General features: G+C 47.6%; 1 protein-coding gene across 2 annotated transcripts in view; it reads right to left on the reverse strand.

The window, feature by feature from the left end:
* SH3PXD2B (SH3 and PX domains 2B) overlaps nt 1-23,794 on the reverse strand; it is a 110,673-nt gene that overhangs the window by 25,964 nt on the left and 60,915 nt on the right. For both annotated transcript variants that reach the window (XM_061189933.1, XM_061189934.1), the window contains exons 5-8: nt 20,742-20,833; nt 12,490-12,515; nt 5,352-5,486; nt 806-910 (exon numbers count right to left, since the gene is read on the reverse strand). In XM_061189933.1, the coding sequence (XP_061045916.1) occupies nt 806-910; nt 5,352-5,486; nt 12,490-12,515; nt 20,742-20,833 (358 nt within the window). The remainder of the gene's footprint in view (nt 1-805; nt 911-5,351; nt 5,487-12,489; nt 12,516-20,741; nt 20,834-23,794) is intronic.

The raw sequence follows: 23,794 nt of genomic DNA on the forward strand, positions 1-23,794 counted from the left end.
TGTGGGATCTCATTTAATTAAAAAAAAAAAAAAATCCCATGACGTAGATACCATTGTTTCCATTTTTAGAGGAGGTGGCTGAGGCATAGAAAGGTTAAGTTGCTGGCCCAAGACCACTCAGCCAGTAAGTGGTACAAATTCAAATTCAGTGGTAAGAGTCAAATTCAGGTCTGACTCCAAAACCCTACTGTTTATTAGCTAAAGTGAACTCATACTCTAGATTTAGGAATGCTCCTAGAGGGAAAGGGGAGTTGGCTGGGCCTTAAGATTTCTGACACAGCGGGAACCACTCTTTAGGATACCTGTAGGGAAAGTTCTCTGGGAAACAGAAGTGTGTGTGGGTGAGTGGAGAGGGTCAGCTCTGATCCTGACACCCAGTCAGGGCCATTAAACCAACACAGAAAGCAGACAAAGCAGAGATCTTTACGGATGGCTTCAGATGTCTTGTAAATGAGCTTGGAGCAGCCCCAACACCTTGGCCATCAGAATAATTCAAGGGAGGAAGAGTGAGGTGTTGACAGCGATCTGGCTGGGTCCCATTGAGGTCCCATGGAGGTATCAGGGCCCCAGCTCCAGCCAGGCTCACCTGGGTTGGCTCCCCAAGGCCCCTAAGAAAGGGCGGGCTTGCTCTGCCCCAACCCCAGGGCCTGGCTTCATGTCCACAGGCTCTGGGCCTGAGCTTGTGAGCCAATGAGGCTGGGAGGCAGAGGCTGAAGGGAAGGGATTGGGTGAGGAGGCCCTCACATGGGTGACGGCCGGCGGCACAGGTCTCCCCAGTGAGCCGGAGGCCCTGGCTGCTTCCTACCTTCTTCAGGCTGTAGGGAAAACTCATCCTGCACACCATCCTGTCCTTCGAGGCAGGTTGCAGGGACCCAGCCTTGCTCTTCAGCGGTGCTGACGAACCACCAACCTGGGAAAATGAGAGTGCAGACTGATGTTAGTTGGGTCAGGTGTGAGGGCCGGGCGTCAGAATATAATATTAGATTCAGCCGCTACAGGAGCCAACGCTCAGCGTAAGGCTCAAAAGTCACCATTTTATTAGAACACAACTATCCATGTTAGCTGACTGCTAACTGCTAGAGACAGGCTAACAGGAAACCTGCTCGGGAGTCGGGGATGGGGGTGGGGAGAGAGGTTGTCCTAAAGGATGAGAGTAAAGAACGTAGCTCCCTTCACTAAGGTGTGCAAGGCACTAATCATTTTACTTGCATTATCTTATATCATCTTCACATTATCATCCCTACTGCACAGACGAGGAAACTGAGGCTCCAAGAGGCAAGACTCGTGCAAGTTCACACGGCTTACGGCTGAGCTGAGACTTGCACCCAGGGCTCTCTGATACTGAAACCACTGCCCTAATAACTTATCTGAGACACTGATTTTGCATCTGTTCGTGTCAAGGTAAATCTGGCTGCAGATATAACAGTTTGAGAGGCTGTTCACTGAGACTCGGGCCCTCCCGTTTTAGAGAAAGGGCTCTCATGGAGCCTGTGGTAGGCAGAATAACAACGCACATGGCAAAGAGTTCGAATTAAGGTTGCAGATGGGATTAAGGTTGCTAATCAGCTGAACTCCCAAACAGGAGGTTATCCTGGCTTATCTGGGTGGGCCCAGTATAATCACAAGGCAGGCAGAAGGGTCAGGGGGAGATGTGGCTAAGGAAGAAAGGCACAGAGAGGGGCAACACTGCTGGTTCTGAAGGTAGAGGAAGGGGTCACGAGCCAAGGGATGTGGCTGGCCTCTAGAGAATGGAAAAGGCAAAGAAGCAGATGCTACCCAGGCCTGCAGAAGGGAACACAGCCCCAGCAGTGCCTTTATTTTCATCCACTGGGGCCCATTTTGGGCTTCTAACCTCTAGAACCATATGATGATAAATTTGTGTTGGTGTAAGTCACTGAATTTGTGGTAATTCGTTATAGCAGCCACAGGAAGTTAATACAGGGCCCAGCTGGCTCTGCACAGCATAAATGGAAAAATAGGATCTGCTCCCCAAGATCACAAACCTCCAGGCCCTGGAGACCCCAAAGGAGAAGAGAAGGAAGGGGCAGACTCTGGACTAGCTTCCCGGTCTTACAGGGAGGCCTTTGCTTTTGAGCTCCCTGAGGTAGAAGCCACCTTCTGCTTTACTCGACTGGGTGCACCTTTTAAAATACACGTTTTGGTGGCTGGGAAGTGTGTGTGTGTGTGTGTGTGTGTGTGTGTGTGTGTGTGTGTGAATGAATGGGGTTGATAAACCTGCAGAAAACCAGAAATCAGAAATATGCCATATATGCCTTCCTAAGGACTCCTATTCGTAGGTATCCGTGCGGGGTTAAGGAACGTGTCACAACAGCAATGACAGCAAAGATGCACCAGACCGTCTCACTGCTTCACATCTACTACTGACTGGCTGAGTCCTCACAGCAGCCTGTGAGCTGCATTCTATTACTGCCCCATTTTACAGATGGAGAAGCCAAGCTCAGAGAGGGGCAGTGACTTGACCAAGGTCACAAAGAAAGTGGCAGAGCCGGGATTCGACCCAGGCCATCTGGCTTCACAGCCTCAGCTCTTAACTACTGGCACAAATGCCTCATGCATTGCTGGAGGGAGAGTAAATTGGTATGGCCACAGTTTGGAAGCAGGTCATTTGGCTGTATCTTAACATTTAAAGTATGTATATCTTATGGTCCAGCAGTCTTCTGCGTATCTAACCTAAAGAAACACTCACCAATGTGCACACAGATATACTGTTCATACTAAAGGAAGATATGGCTTATAGTATGCCATATTTTCAAATAGTATGCAGATGTTAAAAGAATAAGAGCTAAATGTTGACTTAAGAAAAAGCATGTTGCAGGTCAAAATGTATAGAATGATACACCACTGGGCTTAAAAAACCTACAAAATTATATATAGACCCATGAAATATGATGTGTATGTATGCGTGTATATAGTTATATATATGTACGCATGTGCACATATATGTATACACACGTGTACAAATGTGTACACTGTGTACATACATATATACCTGTACAGAGTTTTCTTAAAAATAAATAAATTTATTTATTTATTTATGGCCACGCTGGGTCTTCGTTGCTGCGCGTGGGCTTTCTCTAGTTGTGGCGAGTGGGGTCTACTCTTTGTTGCGGTGTGCGGCCTTCTCATTGCGGTGGCTTCTCTTGTTGCAGAGCACAGGCTCTAGGTGTGTGGGCTTCAGTAGTTGCAGCACGTGGGCTCAGTAGTTGTGGCTCGCGGGCTCTAGAGCACAGGCTCAGTAGTTGTGGTGCACGGTGCTTAGTTGCTCCGCGGCATGTGGGATCTTCCCGGACCAGGGCTCGAACCCGTGTCCCCTGCATTGGCAGGCGGATTCTTAACCACTGCGCCACCAGGGAAGTCCTATCACTGTACACATATTTATACACATGTGTGTACACAGTTATCAAGAAGCATTCACCCCAAACTGATAGAAGGGCAATCTGGGTTTGGAAAGGGGACTGGGCCTGAAGCTAGCGGAAAAAAATAGATTTTAACTTTATCATTAATGTTTCAAGAAGAACACAGCCATATATTACTTGGGTAAGTAAAAGCTAATTAAAAACAAATGTTGAGTTTGTTGGCCACTTGAAGATCTGGACATATGCCTTTTCCCTGCTGTCCTCTGGACACACCAGGCTTGGCCCCCACCCCATCCTGCCTCCTCCCCTTCTCCCAGCAACATGTTCTTCCTGACGTCGCTCAAGCGGGCAAAGCAAAGCGGGGTGGGGGTGGGGGGGTGCTCCCTTCTTCCATCCCCACGGAGCGTCCCGGTCATACCCACAGACTGCCTGTACTCATTTCTAGGAATTAGAACGTCACATGGCCTTGGGGCCAGCTGGAATTGGTTAGGAACTCCAGCTCGGCAACCTGTCACAAGATCTGGGGTGAGTGACTGAGTCACTTGGAGTCTTGGTGTCTTCAGCTGTGAAGCAGGGATAACAACTGCTGTACTGTGTAATCAAGAAGTTTTGGTTGGCTAATGCTCATCTCCTGACTAATGGAAACATGCTCCAGAGGCTGCTGGAAACAGTCTTTCCCTGTTTGTTGGACCTTAACTAGTCACTGGGGTATCACAGAGATTGGCCCACTAATATTGCTAGTCAATGTCACTTTTTAGCTACAACAAAGCCAGTGGGGGTTTATGCCACTTTTTCCTGGACAGGATCCACTCATCCCTTGCTCCTTGCTCTCTGTCTTCAATGGTACCAATGCCCTATTGCAGCTAAAGAAGGCAAAAGGGAAGGAAACACATTTTTGAGCATCTATGTGCCAAACACAGGCTTAGACACTCTCTATGTACTGCCTCATTTAATCCTTGAAGCAGCCTCCTTAACGAAGTGACCTGGATGGCTGTGAAATGCAGAGTTCAGGTGGAAACCCAGGCTAAGTGTCTCAGTCACATCACATTCTGTCCCGGCCAGTGTACAGGCAGACCTCGTTTTACTGTGCTTTGCTTTATTGCACTTCATGGATAATGTGTTTTTTACAGATTGGAGGTTTGCAGCAACCCTGCATCAAGCAAGTCTATTGGTGTCATTTTTCCTATAGCATTTGCTCACTTCGTGTCTCTGTGTCACATTTCAGTAATTCTCCCGGTATTTCAAACTTTTTCACTCTTATTATATTTGTTATGCTGATCTGTGATCAGTGATCTTTGATGTTACTATTGCAAAAAGATTATGACTCGCTGGAGGCTCAGATGACGGTTAGCATTTTTTAGCAATAAAGTATTTTTAAATTAAGGTATGTACATTGTTTTTTTGCCATAAGACTACTGCACACTTAATAGGCTACAGTATAGTATAAATGTAACTTTTCTTTGCACTGGGAAACCAAAAATTCATGTGACTTGCTTTATTGCAGTGGTCTGAAACCAAACCCACAATATCTCTGAGGTCTGCCTGTACGTGACCAGTGGTCCCTGTGACGGCACGTGGGCTGAGGCAGTGTGTCCATCCCACCAGAGCCCACAGCTGACAGAACCTTCATGAGGACTCCCATGGTAGCAAAGGCAAATCAACAGAGCAAATTTCCAGTGGAATGCTGGACTCCGTGTCTCCAAGTACTCTGAAACCAGAAGGAATGTTCGTAAAATGTGAACCTCAGGACAAGTCGATAACATCTGACCCAACAGGATGCTGGTGAGCTGTGACCAAGTGGAGTACTCAAGCACTATGATCAAACAATGCCAGCTTTCTAGGAGGCCATCAACCAGATCCGTGGAAACTGACCAGCCTGGATTGGCCATTGCAGCTTCTGCACTCCCAAGCGTTTCCTGTCCCAGAGGCTTGGTGACAGTGTAGGGTGGAAGGGAGGTGGTCTAGGTCCCCTACCTGACTCGTTCTTCTCGATGATGTCTACCACTTGCCCCACGCTGAGGCTGATCTCCGAGCTCTCCTGCTTCTGGTAGTCTGCCACCACTACATACTGCTCCAGGACCATGGGGTCCACCGAGGTCAGGTCGCCCCCTGGGGATACAAAATGCCATCACACAACCCATGTGTGAAGGAACAGGAGCCAGGGGGTAGGGTGGGTCAGGAGGACATTCCAAATAGAGAAAGAAGCTGTGACAGGACTTGTCTCAGGGTCACCTCATCCATTTATTCTTTCATTCATTTGCTCACTCAACCACCAAAATTTACCAAGTGCCTGTCCTTGTGCAGGCACTGTGCTAGGCACTAAGGATTCAGAGTTGATGTGGTACTTGCCCTGAAGAAGCTGACAGCGTAGTGGGAAAGTTCATTCATTCATATCTATCCATCCATTCATCCACCTGCCATTATTCACCCATCATCGTCCACCCAACTGAACATCCATTCATCATTCATCCAACCAAACATCCATCTGTCTAGCTAGCCATTGCCATCCATCCATCCAAAATCACTCATCTATTAATTCACGAAGTCACCAGTGATGTTCCAAACACTCTATTAGATGCTGGGCATACTAAAGTGAATGAAACAGACATGACTCCTAGCCTCAAATAGCTCAGTCTAGTTGGGGAGAGAGACACGTACACAAGTATATATGATCGCTAAGTATACAGGATAATACTAGTTTTTGATTGATGCATTGCTGGAAACAACCAGGATGCCAGACAAAGAATGAGTGGGAAAAGGATGCTACATTAAATGGAGTGGTCAGCAAGACCCCTCTAGGGAGGTGACATAAAGCAAAGACCTCTGAGGCAAGGAGGCATGAGGAGAATGGTGACAGAGTGGTGCAGGCAGACTGTGGGATGGGAAAGGGCCTGGAGCCTTCTAGGAACTGGCAGGAGGTGGCTGAAGTCCAGGAGTGAGCAGAGGGTGGTCCTGTATGAGATCACCCTGGCAGGCATGGGCCAGAGCAGGCAGGGCATGCTGGGCCAAGGCAAGAAGTTTGGATTTTTTGAAACCCTGAAGTAGAAAGTCACTGAAGGAAGGGCCTTTAAGAAGGGAATGACAAGATTTACATCTTTAAAAAGACAGTTCTGGCTGCCACATGGAGACTGGATTACAGCCTGGCAAGAAAAAAAGCAGGAGACCAGATGGAGGCCATGGTGTTTGCAGACAAGAGATGATGGTAGCTTTGGACCAGGGCAGGGGCAGCTGGGGAGAGGAGCCCCTGGGGAGGCCATTTCCACAGGAATGTAGCGCTGTGTGGCCCTGGTTAAATACTAAGACATATCTGATAAGTAAGTGAAAAGATATCACAGAATATGCATGATGTCAAGGGACATCTGAGTTCAGACACTCCAGAGAGAGGGGGCAGCACTTTTAGAGCAGCAGGCTGAATGTGATGGGAGGGCAGCCTGGCTTTTGTGGCCACTGGGCCCTGGTTTTCTGAAAGTCCTGATTCAAAGGATTCCCTTCTCTTGTTTCCATAAACCACTGAAATATCCATTTGTACATTTCTGTGTCCAAATACACCCATAATGAGCCGATTTCGTGCATCTGTTCCCAACTCTGTTGGGTAGTATCTTATTGAAATTGGCCATGGTGGGAGTATTCACACCACGGAAAATGGCAAATGCCACAAAGCAGGGCTTCCCATCAGAGAGCTGGTTGTGAAGTATTTACCAGCACGCCATTGCACCCCAGCCTCTGGCATCTAGAAGCAGCACAAAAGCCCTTTGTTAGAACCACGCGTTCTCCATTTCTGATGTGGAAAATCAGAGCAGGGCATTGCAGCCGGGTGAAGAAGGGTCACCGCTTCTTGGCTCTGTGACCATGTTCTGGCCATTCACCCTCCCAGGCTGAGGGTAATGGAGGGAAATGGGAGGGCCCCAGGGCAACCTTGCCACTTGCACCCTGGGTGGAGAAAGCATGAGAAGAGAGAAAGAGAGGAGAAAAAAGAGACGGAAGATGTGGGATGAAGGCTCAGAAGTAGATTGGGAGGGAAGTAGCCCCACATGAATGCCTATCACAGGCTACACACTGTACATAAACTACCTCGACACAACTGCCCTGGAAGGTGGGTCTTACTACCCCCATTTTATAGACAAGAAAACAGAGGCTCAGACATATTAGGTGACTTGCCTTGGATCTCACCGCTACCTGGTGACAAAGCCAGATCTGAACCAGGTCCACCTGGTGGCAGTAGGTGAGGAAAGAAAAGATGATAGGAAGGAAGGGTAGTCTGAGATCTTGCTCTCCTACCGACAGGTCCCCATGACCGCCCCCCAAGTCTTATGTCTTTGCAGCTCTCAGGGTTATCTTCACTACTGCCAGCCTTCTCCTCCTCTGTCACCTCCCACCCAGGTCAGGCCGCAGAGCTGATCTCCTTCCAGCCTCAAGCATGACAGACCGCCCAAGACAGCCCGGCTACTTCAGCGGTTACATCTTTCAGTGGCCCCAGAGCAGGCTGGTCACTGCCCCCTTCCTGCTGTCCCTCTAGACAGTGATCTCTTGACTGTCTCCTTAACCCCCCGGCACTGTGCTTCTAAGAGGTACTCTTATGTGAATGAGTGAAGGCAGACGCTGGCTTGCTGGAGGCTCCTGGCTACTTGTCCTGGTCATTGTGAGCTGGGGACACATTCCCCAGTGAATGCAATAGGTAGAGACTGGGGTCCACAGTTTTTACCCCAGAATATAATCTGCCTCAGGGCTCAGAACCCCAGGAATGCATCTGCCCTTCTGTTTTAACCTCACGTGGGCTGCATCCAGGTAGCCATGCTTCCCTGTGCCTCAACTGGAGACAAAGAACTGGAGAGAGGAGAGAAGCACCCACTTCACAGTCAGGCTGGAAGCGGAGCCTGCTGCCCGGGTTAGTGGCCAGAGACAGCCCAGGTCTCCCAGGCAGGCGGGCAGTGGGCTGGAGGGGCCAGGAGGTGTCCGTGTTCACGCGTGGGGATTCTCTGCTGCCCCTTGTGGCAGCCGTCAGGACTCCCTCCCGCAGAGCCATGGGTCTGATGTGGGAGGACCTTCTTGCTAGCACTCCATCACCTCGCTTCACCCACATCCTCACTACGCCACATCTTTTTCACCAGGGTCTGAGAAAGGCTTCTTGGGGCCAGGGGTGTGCAGGTGGGACACCCCGTGATTGGTCTCCATCCTGCCCCTCCAGTCCGTCCTTCATACTGCAGCCAGAGAGCCTGCTCAGAAGTCACAAAAATGGTCCATTTTTGTGCAAGGGGAGCTAAGAATGTGTTTTTATACTTTTAAAGATTTGTAAAGAATAAGAAGGAGAATGAAAGGAAGAGGAAACAAAAAATTATCATTAGTGACAGAGTCTGCATGGGGCTTGCAAAGCCTAAAATATTTACTCTCTGGACCTTTAGAGAAAAAACATTTGCCATCCTCTGGACTAGAACATGAATGGCATCTATCAAGGCTCAATAAATATTTGAATGAAGGAAAGAATATTTTAAAACAGCCTTAAATGACTTCCAACCTCAGGGAGACATTCAAATGCCTTCTCTCACAGCGCTTACAACATTTAATTTTGTTTACGTATCTGTCTTTTCTACCAGACTGTGAGGTTACTTCCCACATGGTGTTCCCACGGGGGGAACATCTTTTGCATTTCCCGGGGACCTAGAACACTGTAGGTGCTTAATAAACACTGAATGAATAACTGTGTCTGTCTTGTTCACTCAGCACAGAGGCTCAATGAACATTTGTGGCGTGAATGAACAAAGGATGAATGGAGACATCTAGAAACCCTTCCTGCCCTACACGGCTCAGGCCTCCTCCTGAGAACACACAGTGCTGAGTTACTGGCAGGCACCTGTCTATCTTACGAGCAACCAAAGACTACTCCTTCTTGCCTGTAAGAAGGGATAGAGACTTTGGATAAGTCAGGGTCCAGTTAAGCCAGGTTACTCTGTCCAAAAAGTTCAATTGTTGCTACGGTTTTAACAACTGCTGGTGGCCCAGTTGTACCACATACAATTTCCAGCGCTCTGATCAATGGGCTGATCTATTCATTTCTGCACCAGCTCCTAACCAGGCTGCCAACTGATTTGGGTTAACCATGAGCAGGGACAGGATCAGGGAATTGGGGGACTCACTGCGAACAAGACGTGAAGCCAGGAACTGAGGAGGGCAGGGAACAGGGTTGAGGACTCTAGGCTGGCACGAGCACATCAGATGCTAGCACAGGGCTCAGGGCTGGCACTTCTTCCAAGACTTGCTCAGGGGCCAGGTCTGAGCCTTACATATCCTCCCTGTTCTTCTATGACATACAGTAGCTTTTATTTCTATTTATTTACTTTTTATAAGAATGCGTTAGCACTGTTTTTTAAAAAATATATTTATTTATTTGGTTGAGTCAGGTCTTAGTTGTGGCAGGCGGCCTCCTTAGTTGTGGCTCGTGGGCTCCTTAGTTGCAGCTCGCTGGCTCCGTAGTTGTGGCATGCGAACTCTTAGTTGCGGCATGCATGTGGGATCTAGTTCCCTGACCAGGGATGGAACCCAGGCCGCCTGCATTGGGAGGGCGGAGTCTTAACCACTGAGCCGCCAGGGAAGTCCGACAGTAGCTTTTAGACTACTTTCCTGCCATTAAGTGGCTCAGAAAAGAGTGCATGGAGTTGCTTTTTCAGGACCAGTTCTTCCAGGGCAGGTTGCCTTCATTTTATCCAGAGCACTCAACTTATCAAAACACCATTCATTTGATCTACTCGGAGTCTCAAACTAGGCTACATAGACCATTTAGGTGTTAAGTGGAGACATCTACTGGTGGAGTGTGATATTGCAACCAGGCTCTATAATGCATAGTAATTGCAGTAGGTAAAAGTTGATGCAGATAGAACTAAGTTCTAGGAGCTACAAGTGTGAAATCAAAGTATTCCTAGATGAGAAATGTCATTCTTGTGGTCCAGCAGGGAATAAGAGGGAAGGAAAAGGTCAGGAGAAAGGAGGAGCTTTGACAGTGGAAGGGTGATTTTATCATTAAGGAAGTGCTATGAAATATTCATGGGACTTCCCTGGTGGTCCAGTGGTTAAACTCTGCACTTCCACTGCCGGGGTCTCAGGTTCGATCCCTGGTCGGGGAAATAAGATCCCGCATTCCATGCAGTGTGGCCAAAAAACAAAAAACAGAAACAAAAAAACCCCAAACAAACATAAAATATACGCCAAAGGTAAAGTGCCTCATCTACCACAGAATTTTTAAAATGATGAGTAATGGTAAAATAGGCCTTTCTTCCTAGAAATTCACTATACTGCCAGTCTTGCTGAAAGAGCCAGTAAACAAGAGAATATTTCAATAAGTAAAGGGTAGAAAAATCAGGAAGAAAAGATGCTCCTTAAATAGTCACATGATCTGTGAAATTTTGGTGGGAAGATTTTTTTCCTGAAGAATGAGCAGAATTTGAGACCACATTAGCCAAAGTCTGCAGGAACCAGCCAGGCGCCCAGCCGCAACAGGGAAATTCTGGAGAGAGATAAGCCTTCTTCAACTCAGAATTCTCACACAGAAATTTCAGGGCTTGGGCTGTCAACCTTAAATCCTTTTTGAATTTAATCAAGGAGGCTTGTTCTAACATAAAGGAAGTGCTCAAAGGTCAGATAAAAAAATAAGGCTAGTCCCAGCATGGGTTCTTAGTCTGAATGAAGAAAGATGCTATTTTCCACCCAGTTGAACTATAAATAAATCCATCCCCCATCATTGCAGGTGAATGATGTAACAGTGGTCACCACAAATTAGAGCTTCTTCTCTCTTTTCCAGACCAGTCCCCTCATCAAGCCTGTCCTGACTGAATACTTTTGTTTTCACAAACCAGAGCTGTCTGTTTCTTCTCTCCCTCCCACCCGTCCCCTCTGGGAAAGTCTCCGCACACTCAAAGCCAGAAACTCTGTGACCAGACCAAGACTGTCTGCTTCTCTTCTCCTCTCTGCTCTTTTCTAAGAAACATATCATTATCCTCAGGGCTGAAGGGCTATTTGTAGCTTTAGCAGGATGCCACGGCTCCGGCCAGTACCTATTAAGCTAGAAAGCAGAGCTGTAAACAGACTGGTTGGGAAAAGACCGGAGTCTACTTCAGATGCCATACCTTGAGGCAAAGAAATCCAATTCCTCTCTACTCTTCCTTGCAGGAATGGCCTTGGGGCCCATAAAGCTGACCACAGGCCTTGTACCCAGGGAGCAGTGAAGGGACCAGAGTTGTTGAATTTGGAATTGTTACTGATGCTGGACAAGAACACCTGTGTGCTCTGAATTAATAGCAGTAGCATAAAAACAGCACAAACATGTGTCTCTTACAACATGCCAGGCACTGTTCTAAGTGCTTTATACATATTATTATAAATCCTATAATACTCCTACAAGGTAGATTACTATCCTTATGCCCATTTTACAGATGATGAAACTGAGGCCCATGAGAGAAGGCATCCTTTTCCACTTTTGGAATCTCTGCATGGCCTCCTCTCCACCCATCCTTATCAACCCCCTCAAACTTCCTGGAGTTCTAGATAAAGAATTTAGAATTCCAGAAAGCTCTGAAGACCACATTGGCTCCAGATGTGGTATGGGCTAGGGCCTTTGCAGATGTGCAGGATGTTCTTGGGTTGCAGGAGGACAAAGCTGGGAGATTGTGAATCTAAGCTCAGCAACCCCAGGTCTGTGAGAACTCAAATCTTTCCTCTGTGCATATTCAAATTCTCACCTTCTCTTTTTTGACATAAGGGTCCTGCTGTCCAGGGAACGGAAAGGGTGTTAGGAAGGAAGAGAATTGACTGTGGGGAGAGTGAAGTGAGTATGGGGGCTGCCTGCAAGAGCAGTTGTCACCGCCCAGATCAGTGGCTGATCGAAGGAAGCACAGAGCCAGGCCTGGTGCCGAGGCTGGCGAATGGATCAGGCCCAAATCGACTGTATGCTTGCACCTCCCAGCCTGCACGCCGTCCCCTCAGCCCCGAATGTCCTTCAGCATCCATCCATCCATCCATCCATCCACATCACTGTATACCCCATGTAGTGCCCAGGGCCTGGACATGGCTCAGTAGGGGTATGCTAAACATCGAATGAGTAGGAGAAAACAGAAAATATTCTTACCAGATTTCTTTTTCCCAACATGTTCCCTGTACAGGAAAGAAGAGGGGTGGGAAAGAGTAATGAGTCAATATCTTTTCCGTATTGCTATGAGTTGTTCCGTTAGGAAACTGAGATTTTCCATCCCACAACATCTCCAGTGAATGGGTGTAAAATCCAAGCCCGTCCCAGGGACCCAGACTCTTTAAAATAAAAAAAAAGAATTCCTTTTAATTTTCTTCCTTTGCCTGGTAAGTGCTCTGGTGCCCTGGGGATCAGCATCTCCACTCTATTTGTAGAGTAGGGGGCTCTGGGGAGGAGCTGATAGGCAAGGGGTAGAGGTGGGTATGCAGTCTGAAAACAGGAGTTAGGACCTCACACTGCACTGAGCCTGACGCCCACCTCATCAGGCACGGTGGAGGCCTTGCCTCACTTCTGAGCAGCGCCCTGAGCTGTACAATTGGAGCAGGAAGTGCTCGGTGGTGAGTGGAATACACTAAAACAGGGGAGGCATCTGGCTAGCAGTGAACCCAGCACATCTCCCTCACGGTGACACAGAGGACACTATTATGGGCTAGAGTCCATACGGAATGAGTAATCGCTCCCATACACTTGTCAACCACGTCAGAGTTTATACACAGAACTGCATTATGAACAAAATGTTACAAATCAGGTTTTACAACATACTTTTAAGTAAATTATCCCATTAGTAAAAAGCTTTCCGATGTTACAAAAAGTAAAGGGAGGTGATAGGATGGTTGGGTTGAGATAGATATTGTGGCAGCAGTAACATTAGCTAATACTACAAAATTCCTAATAAATGCTATTACCCTGTGCTAGGACCCTGCTAGGCACTTTTAGTTCACTCATTTAATACTCATAATAACCACAGGAAATAAGTACTCTCTTGGTGCCCATTTTACAGATGAGGAAAATGAGGCACAGAGAAGTTAAGTAACTTGCCCGAGGTCACACAGCTTGCAAGAAGCACAGCCAGGGTCTGAACCCAGGCCTATCTCCATTTAAAAAAATTGAAATATAATGCACATACCATAAATTTCATCCTTTTAAAGTGTAGAATTAACTGTTTTTCAGTATATTCACAAAGTTGTGCAACCACTGCCATCAGCAAATTCCAGAAAATTTTCATCACTCTCAAAAGAAACCCTGTACCCCTTAGCAGTTCCTCTCCATTTCCAGTCCTTCCAGCCCTTGACAACTATTAATATGCTTGCTATCTCTAAGGATTTGTCTATTCTGGACATTTAATATGAATGGAACCATATAATAGGTGGCTTCTTGTGACTGGTTTCTTTCATGTAACATAATGTTTTCAAGAGTCATCCACGTTGTAGTATGTAACAGTGTTCATTCCATTTTATGGCTGAATGATATCCCACTGTGTGGATAAACCACGCTTTATCTGTTCATCAGCCATTGGGCATTTGGGTTGTTTCCACTTTTTGGCTATTATGAATAATGCTTTTATGAACTTTGTACACAAGTTTTTGTATGGACATATATTTTTATTTCTCTTGATTATAGATGTAGGAATGGAATTGCTAGGTAATATGGTAACTCTAGGCTTAACTTTTTTTTTTTAAGATTTTTTTTTTTTTTTTGATGTGGACCATTTTAAAAGTCTTTATTGAATTTGTTACAATATTGCTTCTGCTTTAATGTTTTGGCTTTTTGGCCCCGAGGCACGTGGGATCGTAGCTCCCCGACCAGGGATCGAACCTGCATCCCCTGCATTGGAAGGTCAAGTCCTAACCACTGGACTGCCAGGGAAGTCCCTAGGCTTAACTTTCTGAGGAATTGCCAGGCTGTCTTCCACAGTGGCTGCAGCATTGTAGACTCCCACCAGCAACATAGGGAGATTCCAGTTCCTCCACATCCTCAACACTTGTTGCTATCTGCCTTTTTGATTCTACCCATGCTAGTGGGTATGAAGTGGTATCTCACTGTGGTTGGAACTTGCATTTCCTGATGGCTGAGGGTGCTACGCTGAGCATCTTTTCATATGCTTCTTGGCCATTTTTGTATTTTCTTTGAAGAAATGTCTATTCAGTGTCTGATTTTAAAGTCTGGGTTTTTAACCACCATGTAATCATGCTTTCGGTGTAACCTCGAAAGCGGGGGAGCAGGGAGCTAAGCCAAGCCCTGGAGCTTGGGGCTGCCCTCCTGTGTGTCTGGAAGGAGCAGCAGGGCCGGGCCCAGGGCTGGGCTGGGCCAGTCAGTAGTGATGTCCTCTGGCCAGGCACTACCCAGTGAGGCTCAGTGTCACTCCCCTGTGCAGGGGAGGGGGAGGGTGACAGTGGAATATCCCAGCTCACATTTCCTGCCACTCGTTGTGGACAGGGTCCTGGTCAGAATGCTGTACCTGGACTGGCCCGCAGAATCCTCACATCAACCCTTGAGGGTCACTCCATGTCGCACGTGGAGACACTGAGGGCCAGAGAGGTGAGGCATCTCTCCCAGGATTGGAACCCGGGAAGCCTGGCTGGAGCCCACTCTCCTGACCACACCCTGGACTGTCCTGTGGGGGAAGTTGCCTCTTAACTGCTGGCTCCAGGACACACCAGCAAAGGTCTCTTAAGTCTGCTTCCATGTAAAGCCCTCTTCCCTCGTTGCCATCCAGGCTGCGGCCTGAGCCATGGTCTGGGATACCTGAAATCCCAGCTCCCACACTACCGTGTACCCCTGCTAGTTGTCTCGCTGTCCTAGCTGGAGCATGGGGGTGAGGGGCAGCAGGGGGCTCTCGGTTTCAAGCAACAGCTTGTGTGGGCTCAAGCAGGCACGTAATTTTCTGTGCGACATGCTTAGGGTGATCTCAAGTTTACCCAGGAATGGTAGCGAAAACCTTCCTCTAAGAGCACCATTCATTTCTTTCCTTAGAAACTGCTGGGAAAGACTCCTAGTCTCCATCACAAGCCCTAACTCAGGTCTGAGCATCAGAATCCTGACCAAGGGACCAACCCCACTGAGCACCTGCCCTCACCATTCATTACTGCCTAAACAACCGAGGCCCAGCTGAAGCTGCCTGCTGTGGCCCCAAAGCCACCCTTGGGGTTCTCAGCACCCTCCTTCCCTCCCTCCCTCCCTCCCTCCCTCCTTCCCTCCTTCCTCCCTCCCTCCCCTCCCCTCCTTCCTTCCTCCATCCATCCCTTCCTTCCTTCCTTCCTCCCTCCCTCCCTTCCTCCCTCTCTCCTTCCTTCCCTCCTCCCTCCCTCCCCCCTTCCTTCCTTCCCTCCTTCCCTCCCTCCCTTTTCCTTCAAAGTCCGGCTTAAGGACAGGAAGGCATCACTAGGTAAGCACCTGCCATGTGCCTGACACTATCACTACCCTTTATGAGCAGGATGTTGCTTAACCAAGATGAGAGCAAGGTTAGCCATGCCCACTTTACTGATGAGGAAAGAGAAGCTCAGAGAAGTCAAGTCACTTGCCCAAGGTCACACAGAGGGGAACAGACAAAGAGATTGAAAACTTCCCTTTCCTTCCAGGAAGCCTCTTGGAACTAATACATCTATTTCAGCAGGATGCTGGTTAGCTTATCTCAGCTGTTACTTTGTGCTTTCTTGGGGTACAGTCTAGGCTGTGTTTTGTATTTTTAGTGGATGTTCTATTTGTGCGTGTGTTTGTGTGCACACAGGCCACATGTATCCACATGTTCACATGGCCTTTCCCACCAGTATAGAAGCCCCTCTGAGGGCAGGTGCTGTTTTTCTCTTGTATTATTCCTGAAGGAAGAAAGGGAAATGATCATTAAACACTATAGATTGTGGTCTTTTTTGTTTTTAAATAAATGGAGCAATAAGATTTCTTCTAGCCGGTCAAAAGGTTCTAACCAGAGGAAAAAACTTTAGATTCTCACCACATGCCAAATGTGGTGAGATGAATGCTAATCGATTTAATGAGTGAAATATTAAAAGAAAACCCAAAGCATAAATCAACTAGAAAAAAATTAAGGGAACTATCTTGCGTCTGAATGGTGACTGTCCTTCTTAGACTGAAAGCAAATGAAAGAAGTCACAACTAAAAAATTGGTCACCGGATTTGACTTCACAAAAATATAAAACTTATGTACATCATAAAATCCAGGAACAAGATATAAATGCACAATAAAAGGGACAAATATTTACCACAAATACAGAAAAGGCTAATTCCTTACTATATAAACAGCCTGTACAAATCAAAAATAAAAATAGCTCAAAAAATGTCCACTGGCCCCTAAGGCCCCAAAGGCAGGAACTAGGCTTGTTTTTCTGGACTTTCAGTGTGGGTGGCAGTTGTGGGAAATGTTTGGGGAGTTAACACACTTGAATGGTTGACCCTGTCTTTGCTGGGTTTTGCCCAGAGATGTGGGGGAAGGGAGAGCCATCTGGAAGGCCTGAGATGAAAGACTCTGGTCCTCCCATATGAGAACAAGCATCTCCACATGGTATCCACTTCTTCCAGTGATGTACAACAATCAAACGGACCAATTAGCTTCTCTCTTACCATCTCATAAAAGATCGCAGAACCCAAGCATCTTGACCCTGGCAGCCAAGGAGATGTGAAAATTGTGTACCTACTATGTGCCAGGCACTGTGCTCAGCACTTCACACACATAGATTCAAGCCTCACAATGATTGTGGGTCCCACATCCATGGATTCAACCAACTTCGGATTGAAAATATTCAGGAAAAAAATTCCAGAAAGTTCCAAAAAACACAACTTAAATTTGCTATGTGCCTGGCAGCTATTTATAGAGCATTTATATTATATCAGGTATTATAAGTAATGTAGAGATGATTTAAAGTATATGGGAGGATGTGCGTAGGTTATATGCAAACACTATGCCATTTTATATAAGGGACTAGAGCATCCGTGGATTTTGGTATCCATGGGGGGTCCTGGAACCAATCCCCCTGCCAGTAATGAGGGATGACTGTACTATTATTCCCATTGAAGAAGTGAGGAAATGGATTTACCTTAAAAGTATAAGAACAAAACTCTAACTCCAGGAAACTGGGGAACAGGTCTATCTTTTGAATTATCAAGCATAATACCCAGGGGGGCTCACCACGATTTCAGCCCCCAAACTCCAGAAAACTAGCTGCTGATCATGTCCTAATCTTCCCACTGTTATTTCATTTCAGTCTCCCAATAACCCCATAATGTGGGTGGGGCAGGTGACACGGTCTCATTTCACAGATGAAGTAAGCGAGGCAGAAGGGGAGGGTAGGGGATTGCTCTGCCCGGGTGGAACAGCCGGCTGCCTGGCCAGCAGACTGGAAGCTCCCTGTGGGCACAGACTGCATCTGCCATGTCATCTCTTTGTCCCCCCGTGCCCAGCCCGTGGGCCTGGCATTCAGCAGGTCCTCGATACCTATTTCCTGAATGGATGAACAATGCTGGTGCTCCGGACCGGAAACAACGCCGGGTCTAGAACTCCCAGTCCTATGTTCCTTCTACAAGCCCAAGCCAGCCAGCAAGTGGGGAACGTCGGGCTGTAGCCACCAGAGAGCATGACAAAGCCCCCAGACAGCCTCCCCGACATGCCGGCTCCTCTAGAGGGCTGGCTCCCACCCTATGTTCCCCAGTGTCCTTCCTTCCTGCACGAAGGTGCCTGGACTCTTCTCAAGCACAGCGGGCTGCCCCTGGCCTGGCTCTCTCCCATCTCTGTCGATAAGTTGGGCTGATGCCTGCTTGGAGCTGGGGACCCACTCACCACCCTCGCCAGGCAGGAGGCCAAAGACATCTGAGCATTAACATTCAGAAGGGGCGCCTGGGCGGCGGTTCTTAACCTCAAGTCCCTGAATGGGATTTGGCACAATTGAGGACCTCCTGAAACAGGGGGCATTTTTCTCGGGAGAAGGAAGAAAGCTTTTATTGGATTCTCCAAATGGTCCACGATCCTCCCCAAAGTTAAGATCTCTGGGAGGCTGAGACGAGGTAGAAGAAAATCTAGATGTCGCTGACCCTGTGGCCCAAGGAACCCACACCCAGGTCAGATCTGCCCCTCGGGGGCTGGTGTTCCTCCTTCCCTGCCTGTGGGCACTGAGTCAGGTTGGTGAAGCACTGGCCAAGTGTTTCTCTCCACATCCTGTCATTGGATTCCTAAGCAAAGCTGCGAGGGAGGTGCTGTCAGACCCCTCCCACGAGACAGGAGACAGGCGCAGGGGTGAGGAGCAGCCTGCCCAGAACCACTCGGCTTAAAAGTGGCCAAGCAACCTTCCTTGTGAAAGCCCATCAACTGGACGTCTTGAACAACTCTGGGAGTAAAAACAGCTACAGTTGGGTATCCAGAGAGGGAAAAATACCATGGGCCACCACCTTTTGAGCACTTGGCAGGTTCCTGGAATTTTTACTTGTGGCAGCCATTCCATCATCACTGTAATCGTAAGGCTCACTGCTATTTCCATTTCGCAAGGCTACACAGCCCATAAATGGTAGAGGCGAGATTTGAACCTGGACGTACCCAACTGCAAACCCAGGCTCACCCAGACTCTGTCTCTTAAGCCCAGTTGTCCCTTCTGTGGGAGGCACACACACAGAGCTTACGTGAAGACTCAGGCAGACCTGGGGAAGATCCACCTCGCCTCTTCCAACCTGTGTGACCCTGGGCAAGTCTCTTTCCTTATTCTGAACCTCAACTTCCTCATCTGTAAAATGGGAACGATAGCTCCTACCTGGCAGTTTTGTGATAGAATGAAGTAGAAACTGAATATGTTAAGCTCCATATTCTTTGATTCACTTCACCTAGAAATTAGAATCAAAGCCAGGGGCTACCAGCCTGAGTTAGCAGTTTAACCCTGACTGCCTGGGAGCACTGTAGACAAAGGTCCCTTGAGAATATTTCACCATGTCATGTTATGTCCATAAAAGCTGGGGACTGTTTACTAGGCACAAATGCTAAAGACACCAAGACAAGAAATATTAGCCGGGATGGGCTGCAGGTCCATTAGCAGATTTACACTTATTCTGTATCTTTTCAAAAAAAATTCATGTGTTGGCAAGGCATTCCCTTGTGATGTTTTGATTCAAAAGATTTACTGTGGTCCCTTACGGAATGTCATTCCCATGCTTCTGTGTGCTGGCTCTGAGAAGCTGTATTCACTTACTCTGTGCCTGTCACAGGAAATGGTATTTATTGCAATATGTTGACTGTAGAAAGTTTCATGTGTGTGGTAGCTAAACCATTAGTCCTGAGCGATCAGCTCACCCTCTGTGATCTCCGAACTTGATTCTGCATGTAGCCACGTGTATATATATATAAATGGCCTGATTTCATGTGTTAAAACTCTTTGCTGCTTTCTCCTTACAGGTCTATTTAAAAAGTAGGCTTTGTGAGTTCACCAGATTCACTTCTAGAAAGCAACATGAGTTTTTCTAGCTCAGCCTACATTAAGTGCTTAGCACATGAACGTTGAACCGATGTAAGCCTGGGTCATTACTGCTGTCCTGGGCAGTGAGTTACACTCAGAACTAAGAAGAGCAGTTCACACTTCTCCCGTAACAGCGCCTGGCTGGCACTTCTCAGCCCTTCCTGACGGGGCCCCAATGGACCCCTAACCCTGCCAGCTCTTGCTCCTGTGACTCAGGACGGCCCAGCACCTGTGGTCTGTGTCCTCCTCCCCCACTGCGATTTCTCCATTAGACAGATCCCTTCTTTCTGCAGACGTATATGATGCCTTTCCCCGAAAAGGGCTTTTAAAAAAGCATCATGCATCAGTCAGTGTTTCATGCTGGCACGGCTGTTGGTGCCATCAACTCTTGGCCAGCAGGCGGGTGGTACTGAGATTCTGTGCGATGTGCACTGGGGGGCTGGGGAGATGCACTGCCTGGCATCTGGGAGCGCAGCCTGTCCGCTGCAGGGAGAAGTGAGATCAAACCCTGGCCCCGTCGTTCACTAGCGACGGGACCTTGAGCAGGTCTCAGTCAGTCACTCACTCACATCCCTGATGGTCCTGGGCACATCTACCTTTGAGGACAAGGCACACAGTCTCTGCCTCGAGGGCTCACCGTCTCCCCTGTTCAGGTATGGCGGGTAAACGCAGGGCATTAGGGAATTCAGTAGTGCACTCAGCCAGCTTCCTTCACCTGTAAAACTCAGCTATGGCTACCTGCAGTCACTACGAAGGCTAGCTGAAGTGAGGCCCGGCAGGGGCTCCACTGATGTAATCTAGTTTAATTTTTACTCAGCTTTCCTCCCATTCCTCCTGGGGCTGGCCGGCCCAGCGGGAAGGAGGGCTGTGAGAGTATGCTCTAAGGAGATCCACAAACCAACTTACTCTTTGGGGGGATTCAGGTCCTCGGGTCTTGTTTCAAAGAACTGCAGCACCTCATCACACTGAGAGATGTAGGGGGGCAGCTGGATCAGGGCCTGCAGAAGAGACACACAGGTGAGCCCAACGGAAGGGAAGGGGTGTCAGGAATGCCGTTAAGTCAGGAAGTCCTCAGACTCCGGCAGGCATCAGGATCCCCTGGGGGGCTGGGCCCTACTCCCAGACTTTCAGATTCAGTAGGTCTGGCGTGGGGCCTGAGAATGTGCATTTCTAGCAAGTTCCCTGGTGATGTTGCCACTGCTGGTTTGGGGACCACACACACACACACACACACACACACACAGTATATATACACACATATATATTACAGGCATATCTGGACAAATAATATGTGCATATTTAGACAAAGCAATAAATTGTGAACAAGGTCCTACTGTACAGCACAGGGAACTATATTCAATATCTTGTAATAAACCATAATGGAAAAGAATATGAATAAGAATATATATATGTATAACTGAATCACTTTGCTGTACACCAGAAACTAATATAACATTGTAACTCAACTACACTTCAATAAAAATAAAAATAAAAATTGTGAACTTCATGCCATGTCATTATTCTTCTACATCACCATCTCTACTGGATACTGGGTGTCTATTAGATAGATATCTCATGTTTTATTCAACTAGCTGCTTACCGGTGAACATTTAAGTTATTTCCAACATGTCTGCATGTCCCAACTCATGGATCTGAAGTGTTAAAGTGAAGGGACTATTTTATGATTTGGGTAGAAGTTAGAAGTTCCCAGATTAACAAAAGGCTGAAACACCCGGGACGTCCCAATGCCCAAGTCCATGTTAATCTGCCCCTTTGGCTCATCAGTTACAGGAGCCTCAACTGTCCCTGCCAATGGGCTGGATCAGGAGGTGGTGAGGGGCACGAAGTGGGCCCAGGCATTTATTATGCTGGTTTCTCTACTAACAGGTATTCATTCAGTGATTCAATAGACATTTTCTTTATGCCCAGCACTGCACTGATTTCTGTGGAAAGAGGACAGAATTACAGGGTACATCCCATTATGAAAGGATTTGAAACAAAGACATGGCTCCAAAATGAATAAAGAGATTAGTTTAACAAATGTTTACTTGAGCTCCCCTCTGGCACAGGTTCTGAGGATGCAAATCTGAGTGCAGTAGGGTTGTTTCGTGCACACACTCTATTATAAACTTCTGTGCAGGGAGAGGGCCAGTGCAGAGGCATGAATTTAAAACAACACAGGCGTGCTGTGGAGTGAGGCGGGACCCTGCTCCCTCCGCAGATAGGCCTCAGTTCCCTGGTGCCTCTCATATGCCTTCTTGCCATGCTGAGTGTTGAGTCTGGAGTGGAAAAGACACGTCTTGTATCTTCTGTAGAAGAAGCCTCTAAAAGCTACCCCCTCACAAAGTGATTTTCCAACCCTGCCATTGGGTTATGATGGACTAATGGAAAGATGGATGGGGGTCTCCAATGTGGTACCTTCTACAAGGCTTTCAGAGGTATTTTGACCCGTATGATCTATTTTTCCAATTTTTAAAAAGTTTTAATTTTTAAACTAAATTTTACCACATATTTTATTGTGGTAAAATACACATACATCATTACTGTCTTCGCCTTTTTTTAAAAATATTTATTTATTTATTTTTGGCTGTGTTGGGTCTTCATTGCTGCGCGCGGGCTTTCTCTAGTTGCGGGAAGTGGGGGCTACTCTTCCTTGCGGTGCACATGCTTCTCATTGTGGTGGCTTCTCTTGTTGTGAAGCATGGGCTCTAGGCACACGGGCTTCAGTAGTTGTGGTTCACGGGCTCTAGAGTGCAGGCTCAGTAGTTGTGGCACATGGGCTTAGTTGCTCCGCGGCATGTGGGATCTTCCCGGCCCAGGGCTCGAACCCGTGTCCCCTGCATTGGCAGGTGGATTCTTAACCACTGCGCCACCAGGGAAGCCCCCGGTCTTCACCATTTTTTTTTTTTTTTTTAAAAGAGCTAAGGGTCTGGCTTTTTTAAAAATTTAATTTAATTTATTTATTTATGGCTGTGTTGGGTCTTTGTTTCTGTGCGAGGGCTTTCTCTAGTTGTGGCAAGTGGGGGCCACTCTTCATCGCGGTGCGCGGGCCTCTCACTATCGCAGCCTCTCTTGTTGCGGAGCACAGGCTCCAGACGCGCAGGCTCAGTAATTGTGGCTCACGGGCCTAGTTGCTCCGCGGCATGTGGGATCCTCCCAGACCAGGGCTCGAACCCGTGTCCCCTGCATTGGCAGGCAGATTCTCAACCACTGCGCCACCAGGGAAGCCCTCTTCACCATTTTTAAGTGTACAATTCAGTGGCATTAAGTACGTTCACACTGTTGTGGAACCATCACCACCACCCATCCATCCAAGAACTCTTTTCATCTTGTAAGACTGAAACCCTGTACCTATCAAACAACAACTTTCCACTCCCCCTCCCCAGCCCCTGGCAACCACCATTCCACTTTCTGTGTGTATGAATTTGCCTACTCCAGGTACCTCATATAAGTGCAATCATACAGTATTTACCCTCTAAGTGACTGGCTGATTCACTTTGCATTATGTCCTCAAGGTTCATCCACATTGTAGCATGTGTCAGAATGTCTTTCCTTTTCAAGGCTGAATAGCATTCCATCCCATGTGTACAACACATTTTGTTTATTCATTCACCCCTTGGTAGTCACTTGGGTTGCTGACCTGACATGACCTTTGAGTCAGGCTCTGACTTTAAGCCACTCACTTCCCCTCTCCTGATGCATGGCCTGGCCCAAAACTAAAGTGGGGAAATCTGTAAGGTAAGTGGACATGTTTTAGTAGGGTGACTTCCCTGGTCACTGTCTACTTTCTATGCTGGATAAAGATAGGATGAAGGATGCTGACCTAAGGGCCTGGTATTTGTGGCTCATTGATTTTTGCTCATTGATTTTTTTTTATTAGCCTTGAAGTATCTCCTGCTCTGTAGCAAATCCCCAGGGACCAGCCTTTTCCAGGCCAGAGGCAGAGAGTGGATACATCC

The sequence above is a fragment of the Eubalaena glacialis genome, chromosome 4, assembly GCF_028564815.1.
Source record: "Eubalaena glacialis isolate mEubGla1 chromosome 4, mEubGla1.1.hap2.+ XY, whole genome shotgun sequence".
Classification (NCBI taxonomy): domain Eukaryota; kingdom Metazoa; phylum Chordata; class Mammalia; order Artiodactyla; family Balaenidae; genus Eubalaena; species Eubalaena glacialis.